The following is a 20,053-nucleotide window of genomic DNA, read 5'->3' as shown; positions in this document are numbered from 1 at the left end:
CTATTCAAAAATAGCAGATATACAAGCTCATAGCGCGGCAGTGAGTGCCGCACTATGAGCTTTCAAATCTGCTATTTTTGAAAAATCGTGACAATTTGTGCAAATCTTAGTTTTTACATATTTTTAAAGCAAACATTTTTAACTCAAATCTTTGCTTCTGGGGGGGTCCCTGGAACAACATAATTTAAGATGGGGGTCGGCGACCAAATACATATCACTTTGTGGGTCCTTGACATGAAAACAGTTTGAGAACCACTGATATTATAGCAACATACGTTTTTTCAAAAAACTGTTAGGATTCAGAAGACATTTGTAGAATCCCCCAGAAGCAAAGATTTGAGTTAAAATATTCGCTTTAAAAACATATATATATCACACATTTGCACGATTTTTCAAAAATAGCAGATCTACAAGCTCATGTGACGCGATATGAGCTTGTATATCTGCTATTTTTGAATAGCCAAAGACATCTAAAAATTGACACAGATGCGTTCCCGGTCTAAAACGGTTAACTAACCAGAGGTGTCTTGGTTACAGAAGGTAATAGAAGCTGCTGCATGCTTACCTCCTCTCCACTGTACTGCTTCAGACAGTTCAGCAGGAAGTACATGTTAGACAGCCAGAAGGACAGGATCTCAAAGTCTTTGTGATGATCCTGAAATGCAGAAAGAAGTTTTTTTTTTAAATCTCAGTTGTGTTCTTCAGTTTTGATGCTTCTCTTTACTGTTTAGTACTGAACCTGTTGACAGTTATAATCTCACTAACTCAGAGAGAGGAAAACGACTTGTTTTTGTCTGATCATTTAAAAAAAAGACATGCATAAATGGCAGAGAGACACATTTGATCGGGCAATCGGGCATATAATACATCACACTTATATAGCGCTTTTCATAGTACCAAAAGTCGCTTTACAAAACAAAACTAAATAAATAAATAAAATTAACAACTTAATTAACACATTCACTGCAGCCTCTGCCAGCATTTTTTAACGATTTTTTACCTTTTCAAGTAGTCACAGAATATTTTTCTCCAGTTTGATTGATCCCCTGATGGTTGTTAATCACTGAGGAGATTCAGGTGTGGTTTCACAAATTACATTTGTTGTTTGATGTTTGAAAATAGCATGTTTCACTCAAAAATATATAGTAAAACACAGGAAAATTTTGATTTTTTTCTCCGTTATTATTTTAACAGGGAAGTGAATGGAGCAGTACATCTTTGGATCGCGTTATCTCCTGGTTCTTTGTGAATAACTTTTTTCTTTTTTAAAAAAACGTTTTAAAACGTTTTTGGCAGGCAAGTGGTGTATTTCCAATGTGTTAATTGAGAAGTATTTAAAAGGCAAAGAATTGACAAGAAAAAAAACATAAGCTAAGACCAAAAGGCAGAGAATTGATTTAACCCTTTAAGACCTGAGGCGATTCTTTAAAAAAAATCTAAATCCTAACAGTTTTTGGAAAAAAATCAAACTTTTTTTTTTTCACGATTTTTCAAAAATAGCAGATCTACAAGTTCATAGCGCGGCACTCGGTGCCGCGCTATGAACTTGTATATCTGCTATTTTTGAATAGCCAAAGACATCTAAAGTGACACAGATGCGTTCCAGGTATTAATGGGTTAAGTTAGGTGGGGAAAGAGAGTCTGAAAAGGTGGGTTTTGAGGGAGGCTTTGAACTTTGTTCTGCTGAATGCGGCTAATATAATATTATTACACCTTTACAATTTACAACGCGGAGGCATTACAATGCTCTCATCCAGAGAGACTAACAAGCCAGGGGCGGCAGTGGCTCAGGGGTAGAGTGGCCAGTAGAGCGGCCGGATGGAAACCGCGAGGTTCCCAGTTCGATCCCAGGATCCCCCAGACTTAGTGTGGAAGTGTCCTTGAGCAAGACGCTGAACCCCTAATTGCTCCCGATGAGCAGGTTGGTGCCTTGCATGGTTTCCTCCTCCATCGGTGTGTGAATGTGTGTGTGAATGGGTGAATGTAAATAATGCACAATCTGTAAAGCGCTTTGGACCATTTACCATTCTATTGTTTTGAGTTATATTAGGAGAAATGTGCGCAGCTGTAAAGACGAAACTTAAGCGGGGATGAGGCTTCAGATCCACTTTATCCCAAGATAATTTTCAGAGCTTCCTTTGTGCTGCAGACTGTATGACGGAGGCATTTGAACATCGTGGGAGGAAACAGCCTGGCTCACGAGACTATGACCCCACTGACGATGTATAATGACCACCTACTGGTGATGTAAAGTGATTACTCACCAGCACCACCTTCTTCACTCCACTGATGACGCCGTTCATCAGAGACTTGAGCTTGGCTCCGTCGTTCAGGTAATCAGCATGACGGACACACATGAACAGGATGTGTGCTGGGAGTCCTGGTAGCATGTTGACCACTACACCTCTGGGTTTTAACTCTGTAATATATACAACACATGTAGACCTGGTAGCATGTTGACCACTACACCTCTAGGTTTTAACTCTGTAATATAATACATATATACAACACATGTAGACCTGGTAGCATGTTGACCACAACACCTCTGGGTTTTAACTCTGTAATATATACATATATACAACACATGTAGTCCTGGTAACATGTTGACCACTACACCTCTTCGGTTTTAACTCTGTAATATATACATATATACAACACATGAAGTCCTGGTAGCATGTTGACCACTACACCTCTAGGTTTTAACCCTGTAATATAAACATATATACAACACATGTAGTCCTGGTAGCATGTTGACCACTACACCTCTAGGTTTTAACCCTGTAATATAAACATATATACAACACATGTAGTCCTGGTAGCATGTTGACCACTACACCTCTAGGTTTTAACTCTGTAATATAAACATATATACAACACATGTAGTCCTGGTAGCATGTTGACCACTACACCTCTAGGTTTTAACTCTGTAATATATACATATATACAACACATGAAGTCCTGGTAGCATGTTGACCACTACACCTCTAGGTTTTAACTCTGTAATATATACATATATACAACACATGAAGTCCTGGTAGCATGTTGACCACTACACCTCTAGGTTTTAACTCTGTAATATATACATATATACAACACATGAAGTCCTGGTAACATGTTGACCACTACACCTCTAGGTTTTAACTCTGTAATATATATACAACACATGTAGTCCTGGTAACATGTTGACCACTACACCTCTAGGTTTTAACTCTGTAATATATACATATATACAACACATGAAGTCCTGGTAACATGTTGACCACTACACCTCTAGGTTTTAACTCTGTAATATATATACAACACATGTAGTCCTGGTAACATGTTGACCACTACACCTCTAGGCTTTAACTCTGTAACGTATACAACACAACACATGAGGACCTGGTATGCGCACGCACGCACACACACACACACACACACACACACACACACACACACACACACACACACACACACACACACACACACACACACACACACACACACACACACACACACACACACACACACACACACACACACACACACACACACACACACACACACACACACACACACAGTATATGTGTCACAGTATGATTGGAAAACCAGTCAGATTGAAAAAAGTGCAATCGTCTTCACTGACGGAGGCGCGCCGTCTGATGGTGACTTGAGCCATGAGAGGCACCTCTGAGCGAGCTTAGTGCCGAGCGTTGAGAGGTAAGAGTTGCTAACTAAGATTTCTCGATGGGAAAAAAAAAACTTCTGTGACCCAGGGGTGACGTCATGACTTCAGTACTCTATTGGACTGCAATTATAATATTATATTGAAGATTAGCTCCGGACAAACAGACAGACAGACAGACAGACAGAGAGAAAATAAAACAAATGAATTCATAAATGAGTACGGTAAGTGTACAATAATGCCTCCATACCCAGAATGACATTCTGAATGATCCGAGCCTCGTCCTCTCTCTTGAACTCCAACATTCCCAGGTATTCCTTAGGAGCCATGAGGGTCGCTGCTGCTTGTTTGTCTGAGAGACACAAATACAAACTGTTGTAATATACTAGAGAGAGAGACACATCATCATCATTTATATCAGTGGTTCTCAAACTTTTTCATGTCAAGGACCCCCAAAATGACATGCAATTTGGCCGCGGACCCCCATCTCAAAATATGTTGTTCCAGGGACCCCTAGAAGCAAAGATTTTAGTTGAAAAAGTTCGCTTTAAAAATATATATATTCAAAGATTTGCACAAAAATGTTCACGATTTTTAAAACATAGCAGATCTACAAGCTCATAGCGCGGCACTCGGTGCCGCGCTATGAGCTTGTAGATCTGCTATTTTTGAATAGCCAACAGTATAAAATATGGATAAAGGGGTTAAAATGAGTGTGACGCTTTATTAACGTATTTTGCTGGGGACCCCCTGGTACCCCCCCCCCCCCCCAAGGACCCCTGAGACCCCACTTTGAGAATCAATGATTGTATGCATTCCTTAGGAGCCGTGAGGGTCGCTGCTGCTTGTTTGTCTGAGAGACACAACAAACTGTTGTAATACTAGCTTTAAGACCGGGAACGCACCTTCTTTGGTTATTCAAAAAGCCAAAGAAGCTCATAGCGCCGCACCCGGTGCTGATATTTTTGTGCAAATATTTGAATATGTATTCACAAATGTTCACGATTTAAAAAAAATAGCAGATATTATACAAGCTCATTTTTGTGTCAACATGATTTTGGAACCAGCTAGAGCCCTCTGGTGGGCTGAGAGGGCATTGCATGTGGGCCTTGCAATACCTGTTGAAGAAGACAGAATGCCCTGACAGACAGACAGACAGACAGACAGACAGACAGACAGACAGACAGACAGACAGACAGACAGACAGACAGACAGACAGACAGACAGACAGACAGACAGACAGACAGACAGACAGACAGACAGACAGACAGACAGACAGACAGACAGACAGACAGACAGACCTCCTGCAGTTTAGGTCAAAATCGTTCAGTGATACCTGACCTCATATAACTCTGTGAATGACCATCAATTCACTATGATGTGCTGTGTGTGTGTGTGTGTGTGTGTGTGTGTGTGTGTGTGTGTGTGTGTGTGTGTGTGTGTGTGTGTCAGTCTTTTCAAACAAACTACATCTAGTGGCAGAAACAGTTATTATTCAGGGAGTATCTATTGAGTACTAATGCTCCATGTATGACAAAAACAAACATTTATTTCTGCCTGGGAGCCGCAGTACAACCAGTCATCTACAAGAAAATTAACTTTGATTCATTGCCTTATGATAACATACAGTATAGGTGTGTGTGTGTGTGTGTGTGTGTGTGTGTGTGTGTGTGTGTGTGTGTGTGTGTGTGTGTGTGTGTGTGTGTGTGTGTGTGTGTGTGTGTTGCTTGCTTGCTTAGGTGTGGCATTCCTGTTATCAATAGAAAATGTATCAAAGTCCATTTCCTTGTTTAGTCGTTCAGCCATTTTCTCAGAATGAGATCCACTCGTCAGTCAGAGAGCAACACGGAAAATAAACCGAGAGGCAAATATCGATCAATAAATAAATAGATAAATTAATAGATGGACAAATCATTTTAACCTGGCAGACCGACTGACTGTTATCTGATACAATCTCCACTGAGGTAAGAACAGGTATAAGGTGCTAAAACTATTACTGTTATGAGTACTACTACTACAACTACTAGTACTACTACTACATTACAGTAACTACTATAGCTACTAATACTATTGATAATCATAATGTTATTGTTGTTGTTTTGTCTTCTAGTATTCCTCTGGTGTAACAGCCTCAGAGAACATTCCAGATCAGGTGTGTGACCGGCAGACAAAATGGCTTCCCGTTTGACTGTTCAGGAAGAAGAGCTGAACTGTCCCGTGTGTCATGACATCTTTAAACATCCCGTTGGGCTGTCCTGTGGCCACAGCTTCTGCAAAGACTGTCTGCAGGAATGGTGGACGGAGAGACCAACAAAAGAATGTCCTGTTTGTCAGAGAAGATCCTCCAAGGACTTTCCACGTACAAACTTTGCGCTGAAGAACCTGTGTGAGAACCTCTTGGAGGAGAAAGGCCGGAGCGCCTCGTCGGTGAGCCCCGAGGTCCTCTGCACCGCACACGGTGAGAAGCTCAAGCTCTTCTGTCTGGAAGACCAACAGCTGGTGTGTCTCGTGTGTCGAGATTCAGAGAAACACACCGGACACAAGTTCTTACCCGTGGATGAAGCGTCTAGACGTTGCAAACAGAAGGTCCAGGAATCACTGAAGCCTTTAAAGAAGAAACTGAAGGTCTTTGATAAAGTTAAAACAGATTACGACAAAACAGAAAATCACATCAAGGTTCAGGCCAGGAACACAGAGACGCAGATTAAGGAACAGTTTCAGAATCTTCGTCGGTTCCTACAGGAGGAAGAGGAGGCCAGGATCGCCACTCTGCGGGAGGAAGAGGCTCAGAAGAGTCAGGAGATGAAGGAGAGGATTGAGGGTCTGAGCAGAGAAATGGAAACCCTCTCCAATGCAATCCAAGCTACTGAGGACCAGCTGAGAGCCGACGACCACGTCTCATTCCTGCAGAACTACAAGACCACGATGGAGGGAGTCCAGCTCACCCTGCAGGACCCACCGCCGGTCTCAGGAGCGCTGATAGACGAGGCCAAATACCTGAAGAACCTGACCTTCAGAGTCTGGGACAAGATGAAGGACATTGTCTCCTACACTCCTGTCATCCTGGACCCCAACACTGCTAGTCCTGATGTCATGCTGTCTGATGATCTGACCAGTGTGAGACGTACATATGGACAGCAGCTTCCTGACAACCCAGAGAGGTTTCACTACATGTCCTGTGTCCTGGGTTCTGAGGGCTTTAACTCAGGGTCTCACAGCTGGGATCTTGAGGTTGGAGACAATATAAACTGGGCAGTAGGTGTGTGTGTGGAGTCTTACCAGAGGAAGGGACTCACAAGGAGTGGAGACTGGTGGTATATAGTGTGCATTGGGGATGACTACATAGCAGCCTCATCAGGGGTTAAGGAGGCTGATCTCTCGGTGAATCAGGAACCGCGGAGGATCAGAGTCCAGCTGGACTGGGACAGAGGACAGCTGTCCTTCTCTGATCCTGATTCTAACACACACCTACACACCTTCACACACACTTTCACTGAGACACTGTTTCCATTCATTGGCAATTATGATGATGATATGTCTCTGAAGATGTTACCAGGGACGATCTGTGTCACTGTGGAAAACCACAGTTAGAACGTCTAGCGTCCAATAAAAGCCTATATTGAATATATTGATCTGGTATTGATGGGAGTTACCTATGTCCATGGTAATCAGAAGGGATTGGTTTATGGCAGGTTATTAATTCTTTTGAATTACATGTGATTATTTAATTAATGTATCATTCAGTTTTGAATTGCTTTGGTATTACAGACAGACAGACAGACAGACAGACAGACAGACAGATCATGATTTACAAACACAGCTGTGGTGGACAGATAGTTAAACAGATAAAATGATTCCTGATAACATACTTTTATTGTGTAAAAACGATCAGTTTGTAATTATATTGGTATAATGGTGACATGTTTGATATGATTATTATTGATAACATGTTTTATATTGTAGTGTTTGTCATTTATGGATCAGGTTTGAATTCTATAGTTTCTATGTGACAGTGATGATGTCTGTTGATGTATTTGATCTTATTAAAGATGATGAGAGTAAAGTGAGTCAGACGTGTGTTTGTAACAGTCAGCATTCAGCAGATCATACACTAGATAGAAGGTTTATAAAACACATACATTAGATAGAAGGTTTATAAATAAATAAGTTATATACAAATAAATAAGGTTTATAAAAGTATAATCTAATACAATATAATTTATACAATCTGGATGATAGAGTATGTTAATACAATATAATTTATATAATCTGTATGGTAGAGTATGTTAATACAATATAACTTATTTATTTATAAACCTTCTATCTAGTGTACCGTATGATCTGTATGTGTTTTATAAACATTTAGAAATGAAGATGAAGCTGAAATAGTTGATCTACAATCTCAAAGCATGTCACAATGATGTGAGCGTATAACATGTGAGGGAGTGTTTGTGTGTCAGTCTTTTCAAACAAACTACATCTAGTGGTAGAAACAGTTATTAATCTGGGAGTAGCATTGAGTATGAATACTCTTATACTGTATGTATAGAAACAGTTATTATTCAGGGAGTATCCATTGAGTACTAATACTCTTATATGTATAGAAACAGTTATTAATCAGGGAGTATCCATTGAGTACTAATGCTCCATGTATGAGAAAAAATAAACATGTATTTCTGCCTGGGAGCCACAGTACAACCAGTCATCTACAATAAATTGAACTTTGATTCATTGTCTCATGATAACATACCGTATAGGTGTGAGTGTGTGTGTGTGTGTGTGTGTGTGTGTGTGTGTGTGTGTGTGTGTGTGTGTGTGTGTGTGTGTCATTCCTGTTATCAGAAGAAAATCAATCAAAGTCCATTTCCTTATTTAGTCGTTCAGCCATTTTCTCAGACTGAGATCCACTCGTCAGTCAGAGAGCGACACGAAAAACAAACCGAGAGGCAAATATCAATCAATAAATAAATAGATCAATTAATAGACGGACGGATCATTTGAACAACCTGGCAGACCGACAGACTGTTATGTGATACAATCTCCACTGAGGTAAGAACAGGAAAATTATAAAAAGTGCTAAAAATATTACTGTTATGAATACTGCAACTACTACTACTACTAGTACCACTACTACATTAACTAATATAACTACTAATACTGTTGATACTCATAATGTTATTGTTGCTGTTTTGTTTTCTAGATTCCTCTGGTGTAACAGCCTCAGAGAATATTCCAGATCAGGTGTGTGAGCGGCAGACAAAATGGCTTCCCGTTTGACTGGTCAGGAAGAGGAGCTGACCTGTTCCGTGTGTCATGACATCTTTAAACATCCCGTTGGGCTGTCCTGTGGCCACAGCTTCTGCAAAGACTGTCTGCAGGAATGGTGGAAGGATAAATCAACAAAAGAATGTCCTGTTTGTCAGAGAAGATCCTCCAAGGACTTTCCTCATACAAACTTTGTTCTGAAGAACCTGTGTGAGAACCTCTTAGAGGAGAAAGGCCGGAGCTCCTCGTCGGTGAGCTCTGAGATCCTCTGCACCGCACACGGTGAGAAGCTCAAGCTCTTCTGTCTGGACGACCAACAGCCGGTGTGTGCCGTGTGCCGTGATTCAAAAAAACATGCCGGACACAAGTTCTTACCCGTGGACGAAGCGTCTGGACTTTGCAAAGAGAATGTCCAAGAATCACTGAAGCCTTTGAAGGAGAAACTGAAGGTCTTTGATAAAGTTAAAACAGATTACGACAAAATAGAAAATCACATCAAGGTTCAGGCCAGGAACACAGAGACACAGATTAAGGAACAGTTTCAGAATCTTCGTCGGTTCCTACAGGAGGAAGAGGAGGCCAGGATCGCCGCTCTGCGCGAGGAAGAGGCTCAGAAGAGTCAGGAGATGAAGGAGAGGATTGAGGGTCTGAGCAGAGGAATGGAAACCCTCTCCAATGCAATCCAAGCTGCTGAGGACCAGCTGAGAGCCGACGACCACGTCTCATTCCTGCAGAACTACAAGACCACGATGGAGGGAGTCCAGCTCACCCTGCAGGACCCACCGCCGGTCTCAGGAGCGCTGATAGACGAGGCCAAACACCTGAAGAACCTGACCTTCAGAGTCTGGGACAAGATGAAGGACATTGTCTCCTACACTCCTGTCATCCTGGACCCCAACACTGCTCATCCACACCTCATGCTGTCTGATGATCTGACCAGTGTGAGATGTGAGATAGAAGAAGAAGAGGAACAGCAGCTTCCTGACAACCCAGAGAGGTTTGACCGCTGGCTCCAAGTCCTGGGTTCTGAGGGCTTTAACTCAGGGTCTCACAGCTGGGATGTTGAGGTTGGAGACAATAAATACTGGACAGTAGGTGTGTGTCTGGAGTCTGACCAGAGGAAGGGAGACACAGGGAGTGGATACTGGTGTATAGAGTTCTGTTACGGTGAATACACAGCATACTCCTCATCAGGGCCTGATATGGAGAAGACTGCTCTCTCAGTGAATCAGAAACCCCGGAGGATCAGAGTCCAGCTGGACTGGGACAGAGGGCAGCTGTCCTTCTCTGATCCTGATTCTAACACACACCTACACACCTTCACACACACTTTCACTGAGAAACTGTTTCCATTCATTTTTAATTATGATTATGATGCTGGTGTGTCTCTGAAGATGTTACCAGGGAAGATCTGTGTCACTCTGGAAAACCACAGTTAGAATGTCTGGCGTCTGGCGTCCAATAAAAGCCTACATTGAATATATTGATCTGGTATCAATACATTCAATATATCAATATATCGCCTCGGGCGACTGGTTGCCTCGTCGCTCAGTGGTCCTTCTGGCCGATCTACACGGTCACGGCTTTTCTCTGTTCTGGCCCCACAGTGGTGGAATGAACTCCCCACTGATGTCAGGACAGCAGAGTCACTGCCCATCTTTCGCCGCAGGCTGAAAACTCACCTCTTCAGGAAACACTACCCTTCCTCTTTGCCTGACCTACTTGTTGTTAACTAGTTGTAAAAGCTCTTGTTTTATTGGATCTTGTTTATTCGATACACTTATTTGTTTTAGCTCTTGCTCATTTGATTTTCTATTTGTCTCATCTGTTTGAGAAAGAAGGTAGCTGATATATTGCACTTTTACCTTAGCGCTAGGTATACTCGTAGTTGCTTGTTTTAGAAGAGAATGCACTTAAGACTTTCTGGTGATTAGTAGTTTTGTTCCCTACCTATGTTGAATGCACTTTTTGTAAGTCGCTTTGGATAAAAGCGTCTGCTAAATGACTGTAATGTATGTAATGTAATGTATCGATTAGGAGTTACCTATGTCCATGGAAGGGATTGGTTTATGTATATAATTATTTTGAATTACATGTGATTATTTAATTAATGTATCATTCAGTTTTGAATTGCTTTGGTAATACAGACAAACAGACAGACAGATCATGCTTTACAAACACGGCTATGATTATTACTGATAACATGTTTTGTAGTGTATAAACGATCAGTTTGTAATTATATTGGTATAATGGTGACATGTTTGATATGATTATTACTGATAACATGTTTTATATTGTAGTGTTTGTCATTTATGGATCAGGTTTGAATTCTATAGTTTCTATGTGACAGTGATGATGTCTGTTGATGTATTTGATCTTATTAAAGATGATGAGAGTAAAGTGAGTCAGACGTGTGTTTGTAACAGTCAGCATTCAGCAGATCATACACTAGATAGAAGGTTTATAAATAAATAAGTTATATACAAATAAATAAGGTTTATAAAAGTATAATCTAATACAATATAACTTATACAATCTGGATGATAGAGTATGTTAATACAATATAATTTATATAATCTGTATGGTAGAGTATGTTAATACAATATAATTCATATAATCTGTATGGTAGAGTATGTTAATACAATATAACTTATACAATCTGTATGGTAGAGTATGTTAATACAATATAACTTATACAATCTGGATGATAGAGTATGTTAATACAATATAATTTATATAATCTGTATGGTAGAGTATGTTAATACAATATAACTTATACAATCTGTATGATAGAGTATGTTAATACAATATAACTTATACAATCTGTATGGTAGAGTATGTTAATACAATATTATTTATTTATTTATAAACCTTCTATCTAGTGTACCCTATGATCTGTATGTGTTTTATAAACATTTAGAAATGAAGATGAAGCTGAAATAGTTGATCTACAATCTCAAAGCATGTCACAATGATGTGAGCGTATAACATGTGAGAGAGTGTTTGTGTGTCAGTCTTTTCAAACAAACTACATCTAGTGGTAGAAACAGTTATCAATCTGGGAGTAGCATTGAGTATGAATACTCTTATATGTATAGAAACAATTATTATTCAGGGAGTATCCATTGAGTACTAATACTCTTATATGTATAGAAACAGTTATTAATCAGGGAGTATCCATTGAGTACTAATGCTCCATGTATGAGAAAAAATAAACATGCATTTCTGCCTGGGAGCAACAGTACAACCAGTCATCTACAATAAATTGAACTTTGATTCATTGTCTCATGATAACATACCGTGTGAGTGTGTGTGTGTGTGTGTGTGTGTGTGTGTGTGTGTGTGTGTGTGTGTGTGTGTGTGTGTGTGTGTGTGTGTGTGTGTGTGTGTGTGTGTGTGTGTGTGATTACTGTTATCAGAATAAAATGAATCAAAGTCCATTTCCTTGTTTAGTCGTTCAGCCATTTTCTCAGACTGAGATTCACTCAGTCATAGACTGCGACACGAAGAACAAACCGAGAGGCAAATATTAATCAATAAATAAATAGATCAATTATTAGACAGATGGATCATTTGAACAACCTGGCAGACCGACAGACTGTTATCTGATACAATCTCCACTGAGGTAAGAACAGGAAAATTATAAAAAGTGCTAAAACTATTACTGTTATGAATACTACAACTACTACTACTACTACTACTACTACAACAACTACTAGTACTACTACTACATTAACTACTATAACTACTAATACTGTTGATACTCATAATGTTGTTGTTTTGTCTTCTAGTATTCCTCTGGTGTAACAACCTCAGAGAACATTCCAGATCAGGTGTGTGAGTGGCAGACAAAATGGCTTCCCGTTTGACTGGTCAGGAAGAAGAGCTGAACTGTCCCGTGTGTCATGACATCTTTAAACACCCCGTTGGGCTGTCCTGTGGCCACAGCTTCTGCAAAGACTGTCTGCAGGAATGGTGGACGGAAAGACCAACAAAAGAATGTCCTGTTTGTCAGAGAAGATCCTCCAAGGAGTTTCCTCATACAAACTTTGCGCTGAAGGACCTGTGTGAGAACCTCTTGAAGGAGAAAGGCCGGAGCTCCTTGTCGGTGAGCTCTGAGGTCCTCTGCACCGCACACGGTGAGAAGCTCAAGCTCTTCTGTCTGGTAGACCAACAGCTGGTGTGTCTTGTGTGTCGCGATTCAAAAAAACACGCCGGACACAAGTTCTTACCCGTGGATGAAGCGTCTGGACTTTACAAACAGAAGGTGCAGGAATCACTGAAACCTTTAAAGAAGAAACTGAAGGTCTTTGATGAAGTTAAAACAGATTACGACAAAACAGAAAATCACATCAAGGTTCAGGCCAGGAACACAGAGACGCAGATTAAGGAACAGTTTCAGAATCTTCGTCGGTTCCTACAGGAGGAAGAGGAGGCCAGGATCACTGCTCTGCGGGAGGAAGAGGCTCAGAAGAGTCAGGAGATGAAGGAGAGGATTGAGGGTCTGAGCAGAGAAATGGAAACCCTCTCCAATGCAATCCAAGCTGCTGAGGACCAGCTGAGAGCCGACGACCACGTCTCATTCCTGCAGAACTACAAGACCACGATGGAGGGAGTCCAGCTCACCCTGCAGGACCCACCGCCGGTCTCAGGAGCGCTGATAGACGAGGCCAAACACCTGAAGAACCTGACCTTCAGAGTCTGGGACAAGATGAAGGACATTGTCTCATACACTCCTGTCATCCTGGATCCCAACACTGCTCATCCTGGACTCATGCTGTCTGATGATCTGACCAGTGTGAGATGGGTAGAGACACAGCAGCTTCCTAACAACACAGAGAGGTTTGACCGCTGGTCGTACAGAGTCCTGGGTTCTGAGGGCTTTAACTCAGGATCTCACAGCTGGGATGTTGAGGTTGGAGACAATAAAAGCTGGAAAGTAGGTGTGTGTGTGGAGTCTTACCAGAGGACATGGAGTTTATACTGGTGTATACAGTTCATTAGTAGGAGTAAATACACAGCAGTCTCATCAGGGTTTCAGAGTACTGGTCTCTCAGTGAATCAGAAACCCTGGAGGATCAGAGTCCAGCTGGACTGGGACAGAGGACAGCTGTCCTTCTCTGATCCTGATTCTAACACACACCTACACACCTTCACACACACTTTCACTGACACACTGTTTCCATACATTTATAATGCTGATTGTGATGGTCCGTCTCTGAAGATGTTACCAGGGAAGATCTGTGTCACTCAGGAAAACCACAGTTAGAATGTCTAGCGTCCAATAAAAAACCTACATTGAATATATTGATTTGATATCGATTAGGAGTTACCTATGTCCATGGTAATCAGAAGGGATTGGTTTATGGCAGGTTATTAATTATTTGTAATTACATGTGACTATTTAATTAATGTATCATTCAGTTTTTAATTGCTTTGGTATTATAGACAGACAGACATACAGACATAAGATCATGCTTTACAAACACAGCTGTGGTGGACAGATAGTTAAACAGATAAAATGATTCCTGATAACACACTTTTATTTTGTAGTGTATACTGTAACTATAAACTATCAGTCTGTAATTCTATTGGTATAATGGTGACATGTTTGATATGATTATTACTGATAACATGTTTTATATTGTAGTGTTTGTCATTTATGGATCAGGTTTGAATTCTATAGTTTCTATGTGACAGTGATGATGTCTGTTGATGTATTTGATCTGATTAAAGATGAGTAAAGTGAGTCAGACGTGTGTTTGTAACAGTCAGCATTCAGCAGATCATACACTAGATAATAATATAAAACACATTTAGATCATACATACACTAGGTTTATAAATAAATAAGTTATATACAAATAAATAAGGTTTATAAAATTATACTTTTACTATACAGTGTCCAGCTGGACTGGACACTGTATGGTAGAGTATGTTGATACAATATAACATATTTATTTATAAACCTTTAGTGTATGATCTGTATGTGTTTTATAAACCCTTTAGAAAAAAATAAGCTGAAATAGTTGATCTACAATCTCACAACATGTCACAATGCGACACATTGTGAGCTTGTAGATCGGGTATTTTAGCTACTTTTGTGAGACATTCTTGTACGATGAAGTGGGGCATTCATTTATGTCAGTGGTTCTCAACCAGTGGTCCGGGGACCACCAGTGGTCCTTGAGGGGGTTCCAGGTGGTCCCCAGCTAACCAATGGAGAGTTGGTAACCAAATGGACCCTTACAGATCTTTAACTCTTGAGAGCGTAAAATGAAACCAAATGGACCCTTACGAGTCCATTTGGTTTCATTTTACGCTCTCAAGAGTTAAATTATTGTTAAACATCTGCATTACTTAATTAAATAATTGTTATTTTGATCGACGTTAGCCGGTTGTTATCTCTCCTATGTTACCAGCATCAATACAGCATGGATGGAATTGTGGAGAAAATCGTGTCCAACGACAACAAAATATTCTAAGCCTTGGGTCTGAGAGTCTAAATCTCATCAAACGGTGGTTCCGTGGCTCAACTGACGAATAAATAATGGACCTTGATATGAAAAAGGTTCAAAACCAGTGATTTATGTAAAAAACAAAGTTGAGATACAGTATAGGGTTTCTGCACGAAACCGAGGATATGAAACATGAATGAATGACCTCTGACCTTTCTCTGATGTTTCCAGGCTCCTGATTTGATGGTTGAGTTTCTTTATCAGCCGATCCTTCATGTCCAGCTGCTCCTCAATGTCCTGTAGAGACACACACACACACACACGCACACACGCACACACACACACACACGCACACACACACACACACACACACACACACACACACACACACACACACACACACACACACACACACACACACACACACACACACACAGATAAATGTATCTCTAAAAAACGAGTTCAACCATAAAACAACTATTAACTATTTCTCATATTCTACTATACATGTGGGGACGTTTGATCCTCAAAAGTATAGTAACACACACACACACCCACACGTGTTGATTTTGTCGACTAAAACTATGACGAAAAATGTTTGTCGACTACTTTTTTTTCACTGATGAAAACTAATAGAAATGTGATAAAAACTTAGCTATGATGACTAAAACTATGACTAAATATATTGACAATTTTCGTGGTTTGGTTGCGCTCGGGTGTTGTGCTCTGAAAATAGCAGATCTACAAGCTCACAACGCGTCGCAGCGCGACACGTTGTGACCTTGTAGATCTGCTATTTTCAGCATGCAACCAAGTGTAAAATCAGGCATTACGACGCCATCAAGGCACCGTCAAAATACATTTTAGTCGACTAAATCAACTGTAGATTTAGTCAACTATAATATTATGATATTTAGTCAACTAAAACTAGACTTAGAATTAAAATGTGCTGTCAAAATCAACACACACACACACCAAAAACATTTGAAGGCAGTGATTTTATGAATGTCATGTTTTCATAAGCCTGAAGCTGAACAATAGCAGATCTACAAGCCCACATCGTGTCGCGTTGTGGGCACTTTCTCTGTGCGCGACACCAGCGTACAACTAAGGCATAACAACTATATCTATAATGCCTAAACCTAACTTCTAAAATGTCTAATCATCATAAAACCCAAACCAGAATATTTTCCTAATTGTAAATGTATCTCTAAAAAACGATTTCAACCATAAAACTATTACCCATATTCTACTATACATGTGGGGACGTGTGGTCCTCAAAAGTATAGACGCGCGCGCGCACACACACACACACACACACACACACACACACACACACACACACACACACACACACACACACACACACACACACACACACACACACACACACACACACACACACACACACACACACACACACACACACACACACACAGTTGATTTCGTTGCGCTCGGGTTTTGTGCTCTGAAAATAGCAGATCTACAAGCTCACAACGTGTCGCAGTTCAGCATGCAACCAAGTGTAAAATCAGCCATTATGACGCCATCAAGGCACCGCCCAAAACACATTATAGTCGACTAAATCAACTGTAGATTTAGTCGACTATAATCTTATGATATTTAGTTGACTAAAACTAGACTAACAGTAAAACATTTCAGATGACTAAAACTAAATGGAATTTTATTCAAAAGACTGACAAAAACTAAATCGAAATTTGCTGTTAAAATCGACACACACACGCACACACACACACACACACACACACACACACACACACACACACACACACACACACACACACACACACACACACACACACACACACACACACACACACACACACACACACACACACACACACACACACACACACACACACACACGCACGCGCGCACCATGTTGTGAGCGGTGAGTCTTGCGGCCTCTTCGCTCAGCCTGCCGTGTTCCTGTGTGTGTGAGACCTTCTGTCTGCTCAGCTGCCGGTTCGAGTCCTGCAGCTCCTCCATCTGCTCCTGCAGCCGCTGCATGGCCTCCTTCAGGTCCTCGGCCTGCTGCTCAGAGGCCCTGAGGACACAGACATCAGGTCAGGTGGTTCCGTCAACGTCCGCTCAGCCAATGGGCTCTATGCACACAGCAGCCATCTTGGAAATCGGGCCTCTTCCTTACTTCCTTCTCAGGTGATACCAATTATACTGATGAAGGCTCTGTTCCATTTAGTGTAGCACAGTGGTTCTGAAGCATTTTAATTTCAAGGATCCCCATAACTCTGAGAGTGTACAAATGGAACCAAATGGACCCGTACGGGTCCATTTGGTTCCATTTGTACACTCTCAGAGTTACACACACATAAGGGGTCCATTTGGAACCCCCTCAAGGAACCATGAGGGTCCCAGGACCACACTTTGAGACCCACTGGTGTAGCAGAATGTTTCCAGTGAGTCAACAGCCTGACTCTGTTTGACCAGAATGGAACAGAGCCTTCATTAGTATCATTGTAACAACCAGAATGGAACAGAGCCTTCATTAGCATCATTGTAACAACCAGAATGGAACAGAGCCTTCATTAGTGTCATTGTAACAACCAGAATGGAACAGAGCCTTCATTAGTATCATTGTAACAACCAGAATGGAACAGAGCCTTCATTAGCATCATTGTAACAACCAGAATGGAACAGAGCCTTCATTAGCATCATTGTAACAACCAGAATGGAACAGAGCCTTCATTAGCATCATTGTAACAACCAGAATGGAACAGAGCCTTCATTAGCATCATTGTAACAACCAGAATGGAACTGAGCCTTCATTAGTATCATTGTAACAACCAGAATGGAACAGAGCCTTCATTAGTATCATTGTAACAACCAGAATGGAACAGAGCCTTCATTAGTATCATTGTAACAACCAGAATGGAACTGAGCCTTCATTAGTATCATTGTAACAACCAGAATGGAACAGAGCCTTCATTAGTATCATTGTAACAACCAGAATGGAACAGAGCCTTCATTAGTATCATTGTAACAACCAGAATGGAACGGAGCCTTCATTAGTATCATTGTAACAACCAGAATGGACGGAACGGAGCCTTCATTAGCATCATTGTAACAACCAGAATGGAACGGAGCCTTCATTAGCATCATTGTAACAACCAGAATGGAACAGAGCCTTCATTAGTATCATTGTAACAACCAGAATGGAACAGAGCCTTCATTAGTATCATTGTAACAACCAGAATGGAACAGAGCCTTCATTAGTATCATTGTAACAACCAGAATGGAACAGAGCCTTCATTAGTATCATTGTAACAACCAGAATGGAACAGAGCCTTCATTAGTATCATTGTAACAACCAGAATGGAACAGAGCCTTCATTAGTATCATTGTAACAACCAGAATGGAACAGAGCCTTCATTAGCATCATTGTAACAACCAGAATGGAACAGAGCCTTCATTAGTGTCATTGTAACAACCAGAATGGAACAGAGCCTTCATTAGAATCATTGTAACAACCAGAATGGAACGGAGCCTTCATTAGTATCATTGTAACATCCAGAATGGAACAGAGCCTTCATTAGCATCATTGTAACAACCAGAATGGAACAGAGCCTTCATTAGTGTCATTGTAACAACCAGAATGGAACAGAGCCTTCATTAGAATCATTGTAACAACCAGAATGGAACGGAGCCTTCATTAGTATCATTGTAACATCCAGAATGGAACAGAGCCTTCATTAGCATCATTGTAACAACCAGAATGGAACGGAGCCTTCATTAGCATCATTGTAACATCCAGAATGGAACAGAGCCTTCATTAGCATCATTGTAACAACCAGAATGGAACAGAGCCTTCATTACCATCATTGTAACAACCAGAATGGAACAGAGCCTTCATTAGTATCATTGTAACAACCAGAATGGAACAGAGCCTTCATTAGTATCATTATTACAACCAGAATGGAACAGAGCCTTCATTAGTATCATTGGTAACACCTGTGAAGGAAGTAAGGAAGAGGCCCAGTTTCTTTACGATACGGCCGCTGTGCATAGAGCTAATTCACATTCAATTCAATCTCCTCTATACATTTAGCTGTGTGTATTTGTTGATAACATGTGTTAATATTCTATGCGCTGTTTGTTGATGGATTGAATACATAGGACCACAATGGAAACAAGTACCCAGGACTTTTGTGTGTGTTATCCTTTCAGCCTAAGTGTTATACTGTAACTTCCAAGCTGTTTTTTTTTTTTTTTTTTTACGAATAAAGTATTCAATACAAAACAAAAGTCAGAGTCATAGAGGTTTGTTTTTACCTGCATTGTAATCTGTGTTCTTCAACTTTCTTCTGCAGAACGTTGGAGATCTCATCTGTTTTATCTAATAAGATGAAACACACACACAGTTCACTGTAATATACTGCACTGAGTTGCCTGGAATCAATGTTGACTTTGAAAGCAAATTTGGATTTTGTTTTAGACAGTCTTTTGAATAGAATTCCATTTAGTTTTAGTCATATTTTAGTCATCTGAAGTGTTTTACTGTTAGTCTAGTTTTAGTCGACTAAATATCATAAGATTATAGACGACTAAATCTACAGTTGATTTAGTCGACTGAAATGTATTTTGGCGGTGCCTTGATGGCGTCGTAATGCCTGGTTTTACACTTGGTT

General features: G+C 40.6%; 4 protein-coding genes across 9 annotated transcripts in view; 3 read left to right on the top strand and 1 right to left on the bottom strand.

Moving 5' to 3' along the window:
• myo5c (myosin VC) overlaps positions 1-20,053 on the bottom strand; it is an 84,508-nt gene that overhangs the window by 7,742 nt on the left and 56,713 nt on the right. For 4 of the 6 annotated variants that reach the window (XM_080436875.1, XM_080436878.1, XM_080436879.1 and 1 more), the window contains 6 exons: positions 19,698-19,761; positions 17,286-17,454; positions 15,599-15,683; positions 3,915-4,016; positions 2,265-2,419; positions 566-655 (listed from right to left, as the gene is read on the bottom strand). In XM_080436875.1, the coding sequence (XP_080293001.1) occupies positions 566-655; positions 2,265-2,419; positions 3,915-4,016; positions 15,599-15,683; positions 17,286-17,454; positions 19,698-19,761 (665 nt within the window). Of the gene's footprint in view, positions 1-565; positions 656-2,264; positions 2,420-2,836; positions 2,852-3,195; positions 3,211-3,914; positions 4,017-15,598; positions 15,684-17,285; positions 17,455-19,697; positions 19,762-20,053 lie in introns of all 6 variants that reach the window. The other 2 variants (XM_080436877.1, XM_080436876.1) reach the window with 2 other exon arrangements.
• LOC308091613 (E3 ubiquitin-protein ligase TRIM35-like) lies at positions 5,786-7,255 on the top strand (the record flags this gene model as incomplete). Its single annotated transcript, XM_080437276.1, has 1 exon — positions 5,786-7,255. The coding sequence occupies exon 1, from the start codon at positions 5,837-5,839 to the stop codon at positions 7,253-7,255; it is 1,419 nt and encodes a 472-aa protein (XP_080293402.1). The 5' UTR covers positions 5,786-5,836.
• LOC308091351 (nuclear factor 7, ovary-like) lies at positions 8,926-11,088 on the top strand (the record flags this gene model as incomplete). The annotated part of the gene is made up of 2 exons (XM_080436904.1): positions 8,926-10,378; positions 10,989-11,088. The coding sequence occupies one exon, from the start codon at positions 8,926-8,928 to the stop codon at positions 10,366-10,368; it is 1,443 nt and encodes a 480-aa protein (XP_080293030.1). The 3' UTR covers positions 10,369-10,378; positions 10,989-11,088.
• On the top strand, positions 12,783-14,198 carry LOC308091612 (E3 ubiquitin-protein ligase TRIM35-like; the record flags this gene model as incomplete). The annotated part of the gene is made up of 2 exons (XM_080437275.1): positions 12,783-13,793; positions 14,154-14,198. 2 exons carry the CDS (start codon positions 12,783-12,785, stop codon positions 14,196-14,198), a joined length of 1,056 nt encoding a protein of 351 aa, XP_080293401.1.

The sequence above is a fragment of the Gymnoscopelus braueri genome (assembly GCF_963280865.1).
Source record: "Gymnoscopelus braueri genome assembly, chromosome: 9".
NCBI classification, from domain to species: domain Eukaryota; kingdom Metazoa; phylum Chordata; class Actinopteri; order Myctophiformes; family Myctophidae; genus Gymnoscopelus; species Gymnoscopelus braueri.
This window is presented reverse-complemented; position numbering and strand designations above follow the sequence as displayed.